Source organism: Zootoca vivipara, chromosome 4 (genome assembly GCF_965207765.1).
Source record: "Zootoca vivipara chromosome 4, rZooViv2.hap1.1, whole genome shotgun sequence".
Lineage (NCBI taxonomy): Eukaryota > Metazoa > Chordata > Lepidosauria > Squamata > Lacertidae > Zootoca > Zootoca vivipara.
The window spans coordinates 87,965,874-87,987,007 of record NC_142587.1 but is presented as its reverse complement, the minus strand read 5'-3'; the positions used below and the strand labels follow the sequence as shown (position 1 = coordinate 87,987,007).

Genomic DNA, 21,134 nt, shown 5'->3' with positions numbered 1-21,134 from the left:
CCATTTCCAAAATGTCCGCAGCGCCAGAAGTCTCTTCTATGCATGTCCAGAAATGCGTAGAAGCGACTTCCAATGCCACGGACATTTTGGAAATGGGCACAGCGGCATCAGAAGTCGCTTCTACGCATGTCTGGAAGTGCGTAGAAGCGACTTCCAGTGCTGCTGATCCCAGATTTTTCAATCCGAAACTTGGCACCTATGCTCTTCCCCGCACCAGGCCTTCTCCGACTCCCAGGAACAGCAACAGAGGAGGAGGAGGAATATGTGGCCACAGTCCACAGCTCTCTTCCCTCTGCTTCCTCCAATGTGAAGCCATTCCGATTAGTGTACCTCAACAAAAATGGGAATTAGGGACTCTGTGTGACAAAGTGAGGAGCAGTGATGGCTTAAGGTGTTTCCATGATGGTCCTGACAATTTCGGGGCTGTTGGACACTATGCAGTCCCTCTTCCCAGGGAACTCTGGGAATTGTAGCTCTGTGAAAGGAACAGGGTCCTCTGAACAACTCTCAGCACCCTTGACAAAATGTCCCAGGATTCTTGGTTTGGTACTGTCTAAAATGTATAGTGCAAATGGGGCCTTAGTGAGTTTCCTACAGAAAGCAACAAAGCAACAATGCGTAAATTCACTCAAAGAATTCTGGGCTCTGTAGTTTACCCTCACAGAGTTGCAATGCGCAGCAACCCTAAACAAACTACAATGCCCAGAATTCTTTGAGTGAAGGAATGTGCTTCGACTGTGCTTTAAGAGTGTTGTATGTACATAACCATACTGTGATGGGGCTTAAAGATGAAGTGGGGAGGAAATCTTAAATGTGTTGCAGCATTTCTGCTTCAGTGGCAACCTTCCATTCTTTCATATCCTGAAGTCGCTGGCAATTAACATAATTAACTATATGTTGCACTTTTTTTTTTCAGAAAGAGCTACCACCTCTTTCTTGTCATCTTGCAAAGCTTGCCTTGACTTTGCACAGATCGTTCAAAGTAGTGGTTCCTTGGACCTTGCACCAAAAGATGGACTTGGGTGAAAACTGGGACTTGGATGATGCCAACTGGCTGACCCACACTGGAATTCTTCATTTTCTCAATGCTTTAAGAGGTATGGTATTCCAGATGGCTGTTAGATCTTACCCACCTCTAAGGATGGAAGGATCTGCCAGTTTTGATCCTCTCGGTTTCTCATTTTTTCCAGTCTTAAATGCAGTTCACCACATTTTGCAGCAACCTGCATTTTTTTAAAAAAAAATCCTAATGAAAAATTTTCAGCATTTTATTCCATTTCCCCCCCCAGAATAACTACCGTACATTTTTACATGTGGCTTGACTAATTTACATATTTGTGCAAACAATCTTCCCTAATATAAGGCATTTTTGTATATTCTTTTCACTAATATTTTCATTTTTATGCATATTTCCCCCTAATATAGGATATGCATTTTTGCAAACATTGTTAAGTTGGGTTTGGGTTTTTTTTGGGGGGGGGGGGCAAATGCAACTTTGAAAGGATAGCTCTTTGCATTTCATAGGTTATACTGAATTTAATTTTTCCTCCCAGGCCAATAGTGGAGATCAGAGGAAAGGAGAAATAATGAAACGGTTAAACACTCTCTCCCAGATACCTGCTTTCCTAGTCCTTCCTACATGTCTGTTAAAATAAGCTGGAGATCCTAATCACAGATCTCTTGCTGCATTACATTTAGGTTAGCATTCAGGCTGACTGTATACCCAGTAATAATGAAAATATCAAATAACAGTTTGCTTTCTACATGTGTAAGGGGCTTTTTGTAGTGAGGGTGATCTAGGATGGGAATCAAAGTGTGTGCACTGTGTTGCATTGAAGGAAGGATTCTAAAGTTTCAGAGAGATAATTAGCAACCTTTGGTAGCCCTATTTATTATTAAGAGTTGCCCTGCTGTGTTAAGAGTAGATTTGTTTCTTAGGACCCCTTTCTCCACTGTTAACCCCATTTCAATGCTCTGCAGCAGAAGACATTTCACCTTTTTGTCCGGAGCCGAGGGCCTTCTGGCGGTTTCCTCGCTGCGAGAAGCCAAGTTACAGGGAACCAGGCAGAGGGCCTTCTCGGTAGTGGCACCCACCCTGTGGAACGCCCTCCTACCAGATGTCAAAGAGAAAAACAACTACCAGACTTTTAGAAGACATCTGAAGGCAGCCCTGTTTAGGGAAGCTTTTAATGTTTAACAGACCATTGTATTTTAATATTTTGTTGGAAGCAGCCCAGAGTGGCTGAGGGAACCCAGCCAGATGGGCGGGGTATAAATAATAAATTACTATTATATTATTATTATTTGTTATCCAGGGGTGGTAAACCTATGGCAGATATTTGTGGGACTACAACTGCCATCATCATTGACCGTTGGCTATGTTGGCTGGCGCTGCCAAAAAGTCTATGGGGGAATCCAGCTTCTTATCCGAGTGTACACACAGGCAACTAGTAGTCTGGTCCTCTGACTCTTTCATCCATGGCTTTATAGTAACAGTTTATGAAGCAGTAGACCAGGGGTCAGCAGCAAACTTTTTCAGCAGGGGGCCGGTCCACTGTCCCTCAGACCTTGTGAAGAGCTGGACCTATATTTTAAAAAAGAAAAGAAAAAAGAATGAATTCCTATGCCCCACAAATAACCCAGAGATGCATTATGGTATAAATAAAAGCACACATTCTACTCATGTAAAAACACCAGGCAGGCCCCACAAATAACCCAGAGATGCATGTTTAAATAAAAGGGCACATTCTATTCATGTAAAAACACACTGATTCGCGGACCGTCCGCGGGCCAGATTTAGAAGGCGATTGGGCCGGATCTGGCCCCCGGGCCTTAGTTTGCCTACCCATGCAGTAGACAAATGTCTGAATGGGGCCACTGGCCATGAGGCTCAGTGGGTGATCTAGGGCTTCATCACTCTTTCTCGACCTAATTTGCCTCAGAGTGGCTGAGAGAAAAATATCAGCTAAATCCACAGCTAAGGCACTGAGGTTTTTTGGGGTGGGCAGGGGGAGGAGGGAGGCTAATATAAAGAAAGAAAGCAGGCAGGGAGACCGCTGTTTTCTCCAGATAAAAATGTTGCATGCCTGATGGAAAAGGGGGTGAAAAAGCTGCAAACAGGTGCAGGGAAAAAGTGAAGATTAACATTCCCCCTGCACCCCGCTTTATCGTACCAAATAAGAAGTTCTTGGGCTCCACAAATACCTATGGACTATGTGGGCTGCTTTTGTGATTACTTACTCTGCATTCAGAAGACTGTGGCATTTTGTCGATTTATTCAATTTGAATCTGGTCACTACTATTTTTATTTTTTTTGTGGGAGGGGGATACAATTTCTATAACACACAACCTAAAAAAAGGATGGAGAGTTAATGCCTATTACGTTTGCAGAATATGCCTGCTTTGGTTGCCTAGCAACCAATGTGAGGCAGGCTTGGATGGCAGAAAGGGGGCTGCATTGAGGGAGAGGAGGTAGCTGTGTCAATTCAGGTGGGTAAGAGACAGGAATGCTCCATTCCCTCATCACATCTGAAAGCCACAGATGGCTTTTTCAGAACAAACTTTGGGTTCCCTCAAAGGAAGAAGATGGCATCAGGGAGGAGGCGTTGCCAAAATAAGGAGGTGAGAGTCAACAAAGAGGCTGGAATATTTGGCCAGTGCAAAGTTTGTGGGCTGATGAGACCGAATAGCATCGTTCTGCGATGGAGATGCTTCTACCTATGTCCAAAGTTTATCGTCATCTTCAATCAAATCAGGCAGGGCTGAATTTAGGCATGGTATGAGGGGTGGTCCAAACTAAGTAGCTAAGAGAGAAGATATTCGCAATTGCCACTCTGCATAAATTATGACAAATGCTATTACTCTGGTTTTTCAAAAGGTTTGTTTGTTTGCTTCTCTTCTCCCCCACCCCCCCAGACACCGAGGCTTCCAAAGGTGATCCAGTGGTCTTTGGTGCCCATCAGATAGGTAAGTAAATATCTTTGGAATTATTTGCATCTTTTTGCAGTACAGTTTTGAGATGTTTTAGGCTGCAGCTATATTTTCCCGTTTGGGGGGGGGGGTTCTGGTGAGTTTTTAAGGGCTGAGCAAAATGGCTTCACGGAAGTATTCACTCTGTTTGTGTGTACCGGTAGTGAAATTGTGGGTGACATTTTGCTGAATATTCTTGGCAGGCGGAAGTAAAATTCCGCAACAGAAAATTCTGAGGAATTCCAGCTCCCTTAACATTGAAACTACTCGTGGATGAATGAGCTACCGTAGGAGAGCTAGGCTGGAAAAGGCAGGAGCCAAAGCCCATTGCTTCCTTCTCTAATACTGAGAAATATTAAAAACTGGATCCACAGATGCTCTCTGTTGTGGGGGCAACATAAGGGATGGTATCTTGCTGAATGTTATCCAGGTGAGGACTGCAGTCGTCTAATAAGAACAGCTTGAAAAAAGGGCATTTTTCAAAACAAAAAAAATTGTCAGAAAATTATTTTCTGAGAAATTTTGGCTCAGCTCTGTCTTGCAATGTGAGATTTCTGCCACTTGGAAGCTTTAGTCATCTGTGTTGGAGGTTTATTGTGAAGCTAGCTTGGCCAAAGAGGCTGTACTTGCAGAACTGTTGCTTGCTCCACCTGTGGTGGCAATTGACCTCTAATCAATACTAGCCCTTAACCAAATGGCACCCCAGGCAGAAACAAGAATGTTTGGTGCTCCTTTTCCTTTTTCTAGGTTTTGGATATCTTGTTATTTGGTATCTGAAGAAGTGTGCATGCACACGAAAGCTCATACCAATGACAAACTTAGTTGGTCTCTAAGGTGCTCCTGGAAGGAATGTTGTTATTTTTTGTTTGCTTTCATAGCCTACTGCATAACTTTGATGCACAATTTAATCAAGCTATTGTACATTTTTCTGTGAATAGTAATAATCAGTACCATAATATCAACATAATGTTATCTGTGTGGGTCGGTGTTGTCTTTGCAAGCAAATCTGTATTGTTTGTTTCAGGTGTTGCGTGGGTAGCCTGTGACAATGGCACCCACGTGATTTTCTCAATTATCATTTGCTAAATCAGTCTTGCTATGTGATGGATCCTTTTGGTATTAGCTGCAGATGAATCCAACATTTGGGGCAGACTCTGCCTATTCTGCAAGCGCTGCCCCACCTGACTGGAAAATATTCCTAGGAAGAGAGGTCAAAGTTAGACTGAAATTTTACAATGTCAGAGCGTGCTGACATAGTCAATACGCTATGTGGCACTGCCTTTGAATCATAGAATGATCACATTAGAAGGGACCTCAAAGATAATCAACTCCATCCCTGCCCATGCAGGAAAAACATTGCTACAAGTGATTTGATGACATACTTTGTGTATGCCATCAAATGCCAGCAGTGCCCTTCAGCTCTCTATATTGAACAAACAGGCCAAACCCTACACCAAAGGATAAATGGACATAAATCTGTCATCAGGAAACCACAAGACAGAGAAGCCAGTAGGAGAACACTTCACTCTCCCAGTACATTCAATAGAGGATCTCAAAGCAGCTGTCTTATTACAAAAGAATTTCAGAAATAGACTTAAAAGAGAAGTTGCTGAATTACAACTCATCACTAAACTGAAAACTATGGAGAGACCTGGTTTTAATAGAAATATTGGATTCTTGTCTCATTACATATACTATCCCTTGCAGAGACATCACCTTGCCGACAAAGGTCTGTACAGTATAGTTAAAGCTATGGTTTTCCCAGTAGTGATGTATGGAAGTGAGAGCTGGACCATAAAGAAGGCTGATCGCCGAAGAATTGATGCTTTTGAATTATGGTGCTGGAGGAGACTCTTGAGAGTCCCATGGACTGCAAGAAGATCAAACCTCTCCATTCTGAAGGAAAATCAGCCCTGAGTGCTCACTGGAAGGATCCTGAAGCTGAGGCTCCAGTACTTTGGCCACCTCATGAGAAGAGAAGACTCCCTGGAAAAGACCCTGATGTTGGGAAAGATTAAGGGCACAAGGATAAGGGGACGACAAAGGATGAGATGGTTGGACAGTGAATTCTCGAAGCCACCAACATGAGTCTGACCAAACTGCAGGAGGCAGTGGAAGACAGGAGTGCCTGGCATGCTCTGGTCTATGGGGTCACGAACAACAACAACATCCCTTGCTTTTCCCCTGTAGGACTAATTGCAGTTGTTAACAGTCCTCAACAGGTTTACCATACCCATTGAGTCCATTATCCATCAATTACTACCGGTACCCTCCTGAGAAAAACCCCACCCCACCCTTCCTGAATCTAGGTCACAGGTCACAGGCTCACACCATGTTCAAATCTTGAATGTGCCCTGAAGACAGGATTAGTGAGGAAAGAGACAATGGGGAGGTTTCCCTCTTTGACCTTGCAGAGAAATATTTGAGGTCAATTTGTTCAGGACCTTTTCTATGGGGTTTCAGACATGTGGTTTATATATACAGTTATGAACATTTATTTATTTTTTATATATGACCTTAAAATTCTTATAACAGCCTCCATTTGGAATGAGGGAACGACTTGGGTCGTAGACACAATTGCTCCCAAATGGCCCTGGACTAATTTTAAAGCCAGTTTGGAACCGTGGTATACTGGTATTTTATTCTTGGTATTAGTAATATTGGGCTTCTTTTACACTTGTATTTTTATTGCTGTGAGTTGCTTTCAATGGACTTTGCTTGGAAAAGCAGCATATATTGTAAGTAAAACCCTTCCTAGGGTTAGCTCTGTATTCCAGTTCAAATGCTTGCCAGCCCCATTCAAATCCTTACATGGATTGGGTTTGCAATCTAGCCAGGTCCTGTGGCAGCACCAGTTGTATGAACTAGCCCATCTACACACATGGTTCCTTACATCTTATGGATCCTAGTGCCCCCCCTTTAAAGCACAGAGGCTGCCAGGTACATATGGAGGAATCTGTCAAATTTGCATTCTTGCTTTTCATGTAGCACCTAAAAAAGCCAATGCAATTCTGGGCTGCATCAATAGGAGTATAGCATCTAGATCAAGGGAAGTAATAGTACCACTGTATTCTGCTCTGGTCAGACCTCACCTGGAGTACTGTGTCCAGTTCTGGGCACCACAGTTCAAGAAGGATACTGACAAGCTGGAACGTGTCCAGAAGAGGGCAACCAAAATGGTCAAAGGCCTGGAAACGATGCTTTATGAGGAACGGCTTAGGGAGCTGGGTATGTTTAGCCTGGAGAAGAGAGGGTTAAGGGGTGATATGATAACCATGTTCAAATATATTAAAAGATGCCATATAGAGGAGGGGGAAAGGTTGTTTTCTGCTGCTCCAGAGAAGCGGACACAGAGCAATGGATTCAAACGACAAGAAAGAAGATTCCACCTAAACATTAGGAAGAACTTCCTGACAATAGGAGCTCTTCGGCAGTGGAATTTGCTGCCAAGGAGTGTGATGGAGTCTCCTTCTTTGGAATGCTTTGTCAGGAATGCTTTGATGGTGTTTCCTGCTTGGCGGGGTGTGTGTGTGTGTGGACTGGATGGCCCTTGTGGTCTCTTCCAACTCTATGATTCTATGATTCTAAGTTCATTTTTCCACATTTCAGCGGTCTTTGATTTCTTTTTTTCTTTTTAAGGACTCATGAACATTCTTCAGCTTTTCAAGGCATATTTCTCTGAATATGCACATTTTTTTGTGCAGTGCCCATTTCCACAAGCAAAAACACATTTTTGTATGCCATTTTTCACTAATATGCGCATTTTGGGGGCCCACTTTCCTCAAATATACACATTTCTGTGCACATTATTTGGAGAACTGCATAGCGGAATTCTGAGAAGTCTGGATTTCGAAGAATAACTGTGTTTCGGTTTACCTATTGGTCCATAAAGTACAAATTAGGTAGGTTTGCATTGAAATGCAAACTGAGCCATTCCTACTGCCGAGAGTCTGAATTCTCAGCTTCTCCCCTAACCCAACAGAGGCAGAGCAGTTGCAGTAATGATCCCTCCAGTCAGTATCCTGTAGAGATCCTCTGCAGCTGATGCAGAACAGAGCCAGATGCCAGTGTGGACATGCACAAAAAAGAGACAGAAGCTAAAGCCTTTGTGATATTCATTGCTGCACAACTAGAAATCCAATTCCATTTGATGTTCCTTAAAAAAAAAATCTCCCCCAGCTGTTTGCTCAGATTATTTAGTGGCCATCCAGCTGTGAGAATTGGCTTCTCTCCCCCCCTCTTCCCCCTCTCATATTCTGACCTCATATGAGCTTGGAATGAATCCAAGGAGCCAGTGCTGTGGCCGACAGCATTCTCTGTCAGAAACAAAAGAGGTCAAATTATTAAAAGAAAGTAAGAAAGGGGCACTCTTCACATCCAAATAGAGAAAACAGATGTGCGGTGACTGTTTTTTGGTACGCTTTCCAGCAGCAGCAGCCCTTTACATTGGGAGAAGGCGCATTAGGCGGATATGTTATAAATATGTACATTCATCACCATGGCAAAAGATCTCGTGGCGGCTATTAATTTTAGGGGCAGAATACAAGGTCTCTTTCAGTGCCTACCGGATTCGGGTGCCAATGGGCCATGTGGTAGCAAGGCTCGCTTTAGACACTTCTTGCAGACAGAACTTTGGAGCTACTGTGGGACAAGGCAGGCAGTGAGGAGCTCCTTTGAGTCTTTGACGCAACAGCAATTTCAGCCGGCAGATTACTTTCACCACGAGATGTGCTGCTGCGGCGAGCTGTGTTTCTTGGGGATGGGGAAATGAGGTTTGTGATTAGTTGGGAATAAGCAGCACTCTTTCGCTAGACCCGTGAGAGGATGAAAAGGATGGTAAGTGACTCTTTTGATGCCACTCTCCAATTATAAATGCAGCTAGCAAAATGTTCATCATTAATTAGGGTAGGGAGGGTATGTACTGACGGAGATATTTTATATTGCAAGGGCCCCCTTGAGGATGCAATGGGCAAAGCCAGCCCTATGATTAGGTAGTGCTTGGGCAGAAGATGGCGTTCCAAACTGTTTTTGAGTTTTTGGATCAGCAGTGCTGTTTCCATTCATTTGAATGAATGAATGAATGAATGAATGAATGAATTAAAAAAAAACCCGTAACAAATAAAGTTACAGAACACTGCTCTTTTTCAAATATATTCTTGAAAGTATTGTCATGAGGGGGGGGGAGGTTAGTCTAAATGCTTGGGCCCTCTTCTAATTCTTGGAATAGCCAGGCTAGCTTCTTGAGGTGATAGCCTGGGTGATGGGCCATTAAGGGCTCTGTGCAAGTTGACAAAGGGGTAGGAGCCCCTGCCTCAACTTGCAGGTAGTTAGAAGGACAAAGGCAGAGTTGAGAGCTGAGAGTGAAGTGATATGAGCTAGAAACTGGAAGAAAAGCTGCAGACTGGGAAGCTGGAGAGAGTCAGAGCGATGCTTGGTTTCTGTTTGAATCCAAGGCTGCAACTACGGTATGCAGTATTGGAGTATTAATACTGGGAGCCCCTCCACCTTAGGTTCAGGTTGTATATACTGTATGTGTAGAATTATAGAATTGTGGAGTTGGAAGGGACTTGAAGGGTGATCTAATCCAACCCCTTGCATTGCAACCTCTGCTTGAAAACCTCCAATGACCAAACCTAAAACAGCCTAATGAGGATTGAGCCTGAGCATACTGCTGGGTTTAAAGCACATCCCACCCCCCACAAGAAAAAATAATATTGGGAACTGTAGGTGCTAGGAATTGTAGTTCTGTGAGGGGTGACCTTACACCCACATCACACATTTAAAGCAAATTTAAAACATTTGGCTTCCCTCTGACTACCAAGAATTCTGGGAACTGGAGTTGGTTAAGGGTGCTGGGAATTGTAGTTCTGCGAGGGGTCAACTACAGCTCCCAAGATACTTTTTGGGGAGAAAATGTGCTTTAAATATATGGCTGTGGTAGAGTTGGTTGGGACATCTGTCTGTCTCTGGAGACACTGGAGAAGTGCAATTTGGGGCCAAAGTCAAACTGTTGGAAGGTTTCAGCGCCTGCTGTGGCTGCAGTTACTCATACAGGAGAGAAGTGTTTTGTTGCAGCTGAGGCAGGAGAGAAGTGTTTTGTTGCAGCTGTGTTGGGCCAAAAGATTCCTGCCTTGCAAGCGGGTTGGACCAGATGAGCCTGGTCATGGAAGCAGGCAGGATTTTTTTGGAGGGGAGGGCAAGACGACCGCCTATCATCATCCTCTGTCTGGCTCTGTCTAGCAGATTTGGAATGAAACATCTCAACCAGTGGCAGAGCTTCATGCTCCGGCACCGGGGGGGGGGGGGCGGAGAACAAGCAGGGGCGGGGCTGGTGTGTGTCCCGGGGCATGGTGCGCCGCCCGCAGGGGCATGGTGTGCGTCCTGGGGGCGTGGCACATCCCCTGCAGGGGCATGGCAGGCGTCCTGGGGGCGGGACACGTCGCCTGCAGGGGCGTGGCGCCCAGCACAGGAGGGGGGGCAGCCGCGATGGCACCCTACTGGCATCACACTGCCGGGGGCTGTGTGCTCCCCCCGCACTCCTCTTCCTCCGCCAGTGCTCTCCACTGTGCTCCAAGTGCTCAGAAAAAAACTGTCAACATCTTTCTACAATTTCTACTTTATTTATTTATTTATTTGATTGATTGATTGGAGGGGCCAGCTGTCCCCCCAAGGCCCCCTAACTGCACCCATGTTCCTGCTTGCAGGTGTGCCAACTTGAATAAACTATTGGGTGTGTTATAATAATTTTAAGGTCTTAGATATATAATAAATTTTCATAAATGTACAAAGCAAACACGTTCATAAATGTATAAACCACATGTCTGAAACCCCACAGAAAAAGTCCTGAAACCATTTTGTCCCTCCCAAATTGACCTCAAATATTTGAAGGAAAATGGAAAAGCCTCCCCATTGCCCATCACATGGTCTGAGGGAAGGTGGACCAGCCCACGGCTGAAAAAGGTTGCTGACCCCTGCCTTAAAGGTAAAGGGACGCCTGACCATTACGTCCAGTTGTGACCGACTCTGGGGTTGCGGCACTCATCTCGCTTTGTTGGCCGAGGACCGAGGGAGCCAGCGTTTGTCGGCGGGCAGCTTCCGGGTCATGTGGCCAGCATGACTAAGCCGCTTCTGGCGAATCAGAGCAGTGCACGAAAATGCCATTTACCTTCCCGCCGGAGCGGTACCTATTTACCCCTGCCTTAGGACATCCCTGTTTTCATCGGAGAAACGTTGGAGGGTATGGAGTTATTGCACCATGGAGCCATCTGAAGGCAGCCCTGTATAGGGAAGTTTTAAAAAGTTTTATTATTTTTTTATATATATGTTGGAAGCCGCCCAGAGTGGCTGGGGCAACCCGGTCAGATGGGCGGGGTATAAAGAGTAAAATTATTATTATTATTATTATTATTATTATTATTATTATTATTATTATTATTATTATTTATTACGGTATTATTGAATAGGACGCCCCTATTTGCATCAGAGAAATGCTGGAGGGTATGTCCTTCCCACCACCCGGCGAGAAAGGAACTTTCCCCGGGCGGAAAGTGTAGTTTCCGCGCGCTAGGACCTGGCAAGCGCCGCGCGGCGGAGATGTGCGACTTCTCTGCCCGAGCGTGTGGGTTGGCGGCCGCGGAGCGGGTAGAATTACGCTGGCAATCCCAGCCCCTTGGCCGCCTTTCCACGGGACCGCTCTTGTTTGGCGAAGGAAAAGAAGATCTGCCCAGAGAGAGACGGAGAAAGCAAGAGGCAGACGCAGAGAGCGCTCGGCGGGGCGAATACATGGGCCAACATTAGGACCCAGAGAAGCCGGCGATGATTTGGGCAGTAGGTAAAAAAGCTCCGCTGACATTCCTGGCATTCCAGCGCGAGGAAATAGGGGCTGTTTGGAGTATTTCGTGCGTGTTTGTTTGCTGCTTTTTGGAGCGCCTGCAAACGGCGCTTTGCAACAACGCAGCCTGTCATTTGCACGCTTGGGGGGGGGGGAGAGACACCCCTCCTCTCCCCATTGCTTCTCTCCTCTCCTCTCCTCCCCTTCCTTCTCTTTTCTTTTTCCTGGGCTGGGCTGGAAGTGGGAAGCTGAGCTGCGCTCGCTTCGCGGGGTCTCTGCGGGGAAACTTCGGAGCCAAAGAGGTAATGACGGAACTGTGCGCGGTGCGGGAACCGGGGCAGCTACCGAGTCATCCTCAGCAGGGATGGAGAGAGGAAAGTGCGGAGTTGCCTGCCAGTTTTAGGACTCCACCCCCCCCCCCTCCACTCCCTAGGCATGGATGTTTATAGCGATCTGGAAAGCCAAAGGGGCTAGTTGTACTCTGGAAAACTTTTTCTTTTTTTGGACATATGGTAGGAAAGCTTTTCGTTTAGCTTATTTTTAAGTTGTTAACCCGCGAAGAGTCCTAATTTCTGTCAAGTTGAATACGGGCTGCTCCATAGTTCAGCTGACTGCATTGGAAAAAGTAGAGCACAGGGAGAGAGAGAGAGAGAGAGAGAGCATGAGAGAGCACGACCACGAGCAGAGCAGAGCAGAGGAACTGCCTCTAATTTAAAAGTGCATAACACTGTAATTATTTGTATCCTGCTTGGGGACCTTTTCGATCAAGTGCCTTGTAACTATCCTGCATAAAATAAAGAGCTGATTTCGATAAGCGTGATATTTTCCTACATCAGAGCAGTGCTGCGGGTACATGCTAGGAGGAAAATAGCAGGAAGGAAGGGCATATTTATAGTGCATTGAGAGTGTTGTTGAAAAAGCAGGGCATAGCGTGCCAGGCTGTTTTTCATTGCTTGACAGGAGGTTGCTTTAGCATTGGGCGGCTGCTTTAGCTTTCCCTCCGTTGCAGCGTGTATCAATGTGTGGTTTCCAAAATAGGTCTGTCATATGGTGGGGTTTTGCTCTGCCTTTAGGGAGATGATCCATGATGGCCAGGTTTAGTGCTCTTTTGAGGCTCAAGAAAAGTTGGTGGATTGGAGGGTTGGATTGGGGGGAATCCAAGGTCAGATGGTTGCCACCCTTTGTTTCTCTGGGGAGGCTCTTGGCCCCCAAAGAGGTTTCCAACAAGCAGGCATATGTCCACGCTACAGAAGCATTTTCCGTGGTTGTGCCTCCACGGTTGGCATTTGCTTGGGCACCCTATCATGTTGTCTGCCTGTTAAAAAAAGTTGGCAACCCTTTCCAAGGGCCGCAGTTATAAATGTATGACTGTGTGGCGTGCCTGGTTTCTGAAACGAACCATGTTGGGGATCCACAAGCCTGCAAAGAACCTGTGAAGAACGTGGCTCCTGAATGAGGCCAAAAGGCCCATCCAGTCCACTTCCTGTCTTCGCAGAGTCCAACCAGATGTCTGTGGGAAGCCTGGAAGCAGGACCTGAGTCTTGCACCATCTTTTCTAGAAGCTCTTCTTTTTGGGATTGTGGATGTGATGGAGGCTGAGTGTGCTTGCTTAGTTATGAGAAAAATCTGGAGGCGCCGTTGATTCAGTGGGGAGGATCAATCCTTCGTATGCAGAGCTTCCTAGTTTAAGTCATGTCTGGTTTAAAAAGGAACTCAGCTGGCAGACCTGGGAAATACCTGTGCTTCATATTTGGGGGAGTTGGGGGGGGGGAGTATTGCAGAATCCATAGCTCTGTGGCAGAGCACTTGCTTTGCTTGCAGAAGGTCCCAGGTTCAATCCTGGGCATCTCCACTTATAAAACAATCAGGTACAAGTTGGTGGCGGGAAAGACCCTCTACCTGAAACCTTATAGAGGTCCTGCTAGGCAGAGTAGAAAAAAATACTAGCCTAGATGGACATAGGTCCTCATAGGTCTGTGACACATGCATTCACATCGCACTGCAAATGCAGCTCCTGCTCCTGTGTGTGCTACAGCTCAGGAGTCTTGACTACAAAATTGGCTGCGGTGGAACTTTTGGCACCTAAAATCCTAAAACGCCTGTGACCCAAATTCTTTGCAAGCATGTCATCTTCCATGCTGACCTACTCCTGGCCTTAAGATCAATAGATGATGCCCTCTTGGTAATTCCTGTGTAGGATGAAGTGTGTGGTGTTGAGGGTTCAGGAGAAAGCCTTTTGTATTTCAATGCACCCGGCCTCAACCCTAATACAGTGGTACCTCGACTTACGAAGGCAATCCGTTCCGCGGCGCTCCTCGGATGTCGAATCCTTCGTAAGTCGAAGCGTCCATTTTGCGCATGCGCAAAGCACGATTTTGCGCTATGCGCAGAACGCACGCACGGCGAAAATACTTCTGGGTTTGTGGAAACCTTCAAAGTCGAAACCTTCGGAAGTCGAGGCATTCGTAAGTCGAGGCACCACTGTACAACTTTAGGTGATCGGTTAAGGTGCACTTTTTTGGGCGGCCGGTTGGAGGAGGAGAGACCTAACTGGATAAATTGATTGATTTGTTGCTGCTGCTATTATCAAATGGTTGTTGATTTGTTATGTATTTGAGGGTTGTATTTTGTGGATGTTAACCTTAGTTTTTATCTTGTCTAGTTTTGTTGTAAAACCCTAACCCTACCCCCCCCCCATGGCTCATAACAAAGGTAGTATATAAACACTCCAAATAAATATTCTGACTTTATAATAATGCCCCAATACTGGCAAGAAGTTTAAAAAGATAAACTTCTTTCTGAGCCTGTACAATTCTGGCAAGGAAGCAACTCTGCCTGTAGGGTGGTATGTGATTCTACCAGTTCATTGACTTGTTTGTTTTTAGTGTATGAAGAGAGCAGGAAATATTTCCAATACCGCATAGTTTTCAGTCAACATACATTGCTACAAAAACGAAACATGTCTTTTGTGTGGACCCTGGACAGGCCCCAAAATGGTATCATAATCTTCTCCATATTGCAGTAATGCAAGTGTGTGTGTGTGTGTGTGTGTGTGTGTTTTCATGTGTCATTTGGTTAATTTCCAAAACATAATGACAGCTGAGATAAGAAAACAACAACCAGCTCTTGGACAAGCTTGTACATAGTACCATCCATGACACCCTGCTCCTCAAACCACTGATTATGTAGAAGAGCCCGTTGGTAGACCAAGTTGGTATAATATAGTGCAGGCATCCCCAAACTTCGGCCCTCCAGATGTTTTGGACTACAATTCCCACCATCCCTGACCACTGGTCCTGTTAGCTAGGGATCATGGGAGTTGTAGGTCAAAACATCTGGAGGGCCGCAGTTTGGGGATGCCTGGTATAGTGGCTAGATCAGTCTCCTCCGACCTCATGCCCTGCAGATTATCTCCTGCTCCCATCAGCCCCTGACAGCATGGCTCGTGGTGAGGAATGCTGGGAGTTATGGTCCAACAACATATGAAAGGCACCAGGTTGGGGTGGGGGGGTGGGATTGGGTTAGAGCATGGGACTTTGGCCTGGGTCCAAATCTCTAGTTAGCAGCAAAGATTACTGGGTGGCCTTCCTTGGCCAGTCACTATCACTCAACTTAATCTACATCACAGGGTTGCTGTAAGGAAGAGGAGCTGTGCTCCCTGGAGGAAGTGGAGACTATAATCCAGCCTTTTATTTAACATCTTGCCTGATATACAATGGCTGTGACCAGGCTGGGATAGCAAAGTTGGTAGAGCGTGATAATAATATCGTAGTAATAATAATTTTTTAGATATTGGCTGGGTTTCCCCAGCCACTCTTGATCTCAGGGTTATGGGTTCAAGCCCGATGTTGGGCAAAAGTCTCCTGCATTGCAGGGGGTTGGAGAAAATAACCCTTGGGGTCCTTTGCAACTTGACAATTCTACAATTCCAGGATTGGTTAGGGGTGTGTGTGTGCGCGCGTGCACGAGATAGAGGCTGGGGACAGGGACCTGTTTTCTGAGCATACATCCAGGTTTGCTTGCACAAAACTTACACAGTGCCTAGTCTTTATTGAGTCCTTATTCTGATTTGTTTGTGGTGAGGTTACACAATACTGCTGGTTTATTCTGATTTCATCCTTTCTTTCTGTCAATCATTGATTCCACACTTTTCAGTGCATTTCACAATCACTTTCCTAACCGCCGAAAATAAATGAATATTGGGCCTTGTTGTACCAGAGCGATAAAGCCCCTTCAATTGTGTAAACTTACATTTCTGGTGTGGAATTGAATCCCTCCCCCTCTCTCTGGAGTCAACTTGGGTGAGAGAGAAACTGAGACATAATAGCGGCAAAGAACAGGGTCTTTACATCAGTAGCTCCAAGGCTGTGGAACAAACTTCCCTCTGTAGGTTATAGCTCTCCCTCTCTATTGACTTTCCAGCAAGGGTGCAAAATAAAGTTTCTGATCATTTGGCCTTCAGTACAGCTAACGGTAGTTAGCTAGCTAGCTTGGTTGTTTGGTGCTGTTTCTGTTGTCTACAGGTTTTGTTTCTTTTGTTTTTAGGCGTGGGGAGTAATTAGGATGTTTTTGTACACTGAGTTTGTATGAAGGTGGCTAACAGGTTATTCTGAATAAATAATAATACAATCAGATTGTTGTGACGTGGGGTTCGTGATTTCAGCTCTCTTGACATAATATGCTGGAGACAGTTCTCTAGTAACACTTCTTTATTAAAGCAAACAAAATTGAGCTCTGGGGGGAGGAAAGCTACATTTATAGCGACAGGGGACTAGCTAGAAAGGGATACATTTTGGAGGGAACAATATCAGGAAATCACAGTGCTGCCTTTTGGAGAAAACCAATAATAAGACAGAGGATCCAAATACAGCAGCTTAAATGAACCAATAGTAGCTGTACCTTCTGGAACCAAAAGGCAGTTACTTTACCCTAATGCAAATACAGACAATAGTAATACAGATATAAAATCCTTTGACTCAATACACAACACAGATACCGGTAGTAACGTTTATCCTAACAACAGGGCATCTGGCTCTATGTAGTTTCTGTGGATTCAGTTAGTTTATTTACTTAGGCAGTTTTGTGATTTCCAAATAAATAAAATTAAGAGCGGTAGGGGAGTGTACAGGAAATGTATATCGCAAACCAGGTCATTAATTAAAAACATATTGCACTGTGCTCAGTTTAAAAATGAAGTTTATCGTATGTGCTGGCCATCTGTCATGAGATTCCTGTGTCGCTGGGGTTGGTCTAGATGACCCTCTGGTAACTTTTCAACTCTATGCTTCTACCATACTGGCATTTCTTCTTTTACACTGTTATTATCCCTACAACTCAGAGTGCTGTATGTACCCTAAATCTCTCCTGCATCTAACCAACCCACCTCCAAATTCTGCAAAACTTTGTTATTCAGCAAGCAGAACCATGTAAAAAAGGAAATATTTTTTCTATACCTATCTCCCATTGCTGATCTTGATATTCTTAGAGCAGAGTTTTAACCACTCTCCCAGCTCAATATAATAATAATAATAAATAACAACAATACTTACAGTAATTACCATTCTGTGTATAACACACTACAGTTTAAGCTGCTTCTATGTGCTTTGTAATGTTGTTGTTGTTTAGTCGTTTAGTCGTGTCCGACTCTTCGTGACCCCATGGACCATAGCACGCCAGGCACTCCTGTCTTGCACTGCCTCCCGCAGTTTGGTCAAACTCATGTTCGTAGCTTCGAGAACACTGTCCAACCATCTTGTCCTCTGTCGTCCCCTTCTCCTAGTGCCCTCAATCTTTCCCAACATCAGGGTCTTTCCCAAGGATTCTTCTCTTCTCATGAGGTGGCCAAAGTATTGGAGCCTCAGCTTCACGATCTGTCCTTCCAGGGAGCACTCAGGGCTGATTTCCTTAAGAATGGATAGGTTTGATCTTCTAGCAGTCCATGGGACTCTCAAGAGTCTCCTCCAGCACCATAATTCAAAAGCATCAATTCTTTGGCGATCAGCCTTCTTTATGGTCCAGCTCTCACTTCCATACATCACTACTGGGAAAACCATAGCTTTAACTATACGGACCTTTGTCGGCAAAGTGATGTCTCTGCTTTTTAAGATGCTGTCTAGGTTTGTCATTGCTTTTCTCCCAAGAAGCAGGCGTCTTTTAATTTCGTGACTGCTGTCACCATCTGCAGTGATCAAGGAGCCCAAGAAAGTAAAATCTCTCACTGCCTCCATTTCTTCCCCTTCTATTTGCCAGGAGGTGATGGGACCAGTGGCCATGATCTTGGTTTTTTTGATGTTGAGCTTCAGACCATATTTTGCGCTCTCCTCTTTCACCCTCATTAAAAGGTTCTTTAATTCCTCCTCGCTTTCTGCCATCAAGGTTGTGTCATCTGCATATCTGAGGTTGTTGATATTTCTTCCGGCAATCTTAATTCCGGCTTGGGATTCATCTAGTCCAGCCTTTCGCATGATGAATTCTGCATATAAGTTAAATAAGCAGGGAGACAATATACAACCTTGTCGTACTCCTTTCCCAATTTTGAACCAATCAGTTGTTCCATATCCAGTTCTAACTGTAGCTTCTTGTCCCACATAGAGATTTCTCAGGAGACAGATGAGGTGATCAGGCACTCCCATTTCTTTAAGAACTTGCCATAGTTTGCTGTGGTCGACACAGTCAAAGGCTTTTGCATAGTCAATGAAGCAGAAGTAGACGTTTTTCTGGAACTCTCTAGCTTTCTCCATAATCCAGCGCATGTTTGCTATTTGGTCTCTGGTTCCTCTGCCCTTTCGAAATCCAGCTTGCACTTCTGGGAGTTCACGGTCCACATACTGCCTAAGCCTGCCTTGTAGAATTTTAAGCATAACCTTGCTAGCGTGTGAAATGAGCGCAATTGTGTGGTAGTTGGAGCATTCTTTGGCACTGCCCTTCTTTGGAATTGGGATGTAGACTGATCTTCTCCAATCCTCTGGCCATTGCTGAGTTTTCCAAACTTGCTGGCATATTGGGTGTAGCACCTTAACAGCATCATCTTTTAAAATTTTAAATAGTTCAGCTGGAATATCATCACTTCCACTGGCCTTGTTATTAGCAATGCTTTCTAAGGCCCATTTGACTTCACTCTCCAAGATGTCTGGCTCAAGGTCAGCAACCACACTACCTGGGGTGTATGAGACCTCCATATCTTTCTGGTATAATTCCTCTGTGTATTCTTGCCACCTCTTCTTGATGTCTTCTGCTTCTGTTAGGTCCTTACCACTTTTGTCCTTGATTATGGTAATCTTTGTACGAAATGTTCCTTTCATATCTCCAATTTTCTTGAACAGATCTCTGGTTTTCCCCATTCTATTGTTTTCCTCTATTTCTTTGCATTGCTCATTTAAGAAGACCCTCTTGTCTCTCCTTGCTGTTTTTTGGAAATCTGCATTCAGTTTCCTGTATCTTTCCCTATCTCCCTTGCATTTTGCTTGCCTCCTCTCCTCCGCTATTTGTAAGGCCTCGTTGGATAGCCATTTTGCTTTCTTGCATTTCCTTTTCCTTGGGATGGTTTTCGTTGCTGCCTCCTGTATAATGTTATGAGCCTCCATCCATAGTTCTTCAGGCACTCTGTCCACCAAATCTAAATCCTTAAACCTGTTCCTCACTTCCACTGTGTATTCATAAGGGATTTGATTCAGATTGTATCTTACTGGCCCAGTGGTTTTTCCTACTTTCTTCAGTTTAAGCTGGAATTTTGCTATAAGAAGCTGATGATCTGAGTTACAGTCAGCTCCAGGTCTTGTTTTTGCTGACTGTATAGAGCTTCTCCATCTTTGGCTGCAGAGAATATAATCAATCTGATTTCGATGCTGCCCATTTGGTGATATCCATGTGTAGAGTCGTCTCTTGTGTTGTTGGAAGAGAGTGTTTGTGATGACCAGCTTGTTCTCTTGACAGAACTCTATTAGCCTTTGCCCTGCTTCATTTTGAACTCCAAGGCCAAACTTGCCAGTTGTTCCTTTTATCTCTTGATTCCCTACTTTAGCATTCCAATCCCCTGTAATGAGAAGAACATCCTTCTTTGGTGTCATTTCTAGAAGTTGTTGTAGGTCTTCATAGAATTGGTCAATTTCACTTTCTTCAGCACCGGTAGTTGGTGCATAAACTTGGATTACTGTGATGTTAAAAGGTCTGCCTTGGATTCGTATCGAGATCATTCTGTCATTTTTGAGATTGCATCCCATTACAGCTTTTGCCACTCTTTTGTTGACTATGAGGGCCACTCCATTTCTGCTACAGGATTCTTGCCCACAGTAGTAGATATGATAGTCACCCGAACTGAATTCGCCCATTCCCTTCCATTTTAGTTCACTGATGCCCAGGATGTCGATATTTATTCTTGTCATCTCATTTTTGACCACATCCAGCTTACCTCCACTCATGGTTCTTACATTCCAGGTTCCTATGCAATATTTTTCTTTACAGCATCGGACTTTCCTTTCGCTTCCAGGCATATCCGCAACTGAGCGTCCTTTCGGCTTTGGCCCAGCCGCTTCATCAGCTCTGAATCTACTTGTACTTGTCCTCCGCTCTTCCTCAGTAGCATGTTGGACGCCTTCCGACCTGAGGGGCTCATCTTCCAGCGTCATAACTTTTATATGCCTGTTGTCTTTGTCCATGGAGTTTTCTTGGCAGGGATACTGGAGTGGCTTGCCAGTTCCTTCTCCAGGTGGATCACGTTTAGTCAAAACTCTCCACTATGACCTGTCCATCTTGGGTGGCCCTGCATGGCATAGCTCATAGCTTCTCTGAGTTATTCAAGCCCCTTCGCCAGGACAAGGCATTGATCCATGAAGGGGGTGCTTTGTAATAGCGGGTACCAAATCCCTTTCAAAGAGTCAGATATGAATGGCTAGGATTTTTTTTTTTTAAAAAAAAAAACCTCCTGCAGTGGGGAACGGTGTGGTTTGCATAAGAAAAACCACACACTGGTGTTAACAATGGGCTGGCTAATTGCAGGAACAATTCTAAGTAAATGATCCTTAAAAGGTCTTTCCTTGGCAAACAGCCTGAAAAAAGAGAGAGAAAAGAGCAGGCAGACTCTGTGTTGACTGCTCTAAATGCCAAACATACAAGAGGGATTATCTTCCATTATTTACTTCCAGGGTTCTTTCTCATTGGGAAACTGCAACTGAGGTTAAAAGGATTCAGGCTGCAGCTCAGTACAGAGGAATCTAGTTTGGTGCAGATGAATGAGGCAGAGAACATTTTAGCACACTTAGCACACTAAAGTGATATGGAAATGATTGGCAATGGTGACAATAGTGATTATAGTATTCGTCCTTATTAATAAGCAGGG

General features: G+C 44.7%; 1 protein-coding gene across 4 annotated transcripts in view; it reads left to right on the top strand.

Annotated features, from left to right (window-relative positions):
* The window catches only part of AMOTL1 (angiomotin like 1), a 76,353-nt gene that overhangs the window by 10,213 nt on the left and 45,006 nt on the right, over positions 1–21,134 (top strand). The window contains exons 2-3 of one of the 4 annotated variants that reach the window (XM_035115554.3): positions 917–1,097; positions 3,916–3,966. In XM_035115554.3, the coding sequence (XP_034971445.2) occupies positions 1,013–1,097; positions 3,916–3,966 (136 nt within the window). In that variant the 5' untranslated portion in view covers positions 917–1,012. Of the gene's footprint in view, positions 1–916; positions 1,098–3,915; positions 3,967–11,640; positions 11,801–11,964; positions 12,103–21,134 lie in introns of those variants that run through there. The other 3 variants (XM_035115555.3, XM_035115557.3, XM_035115556.3) reach the window with 3 other exon arrangements.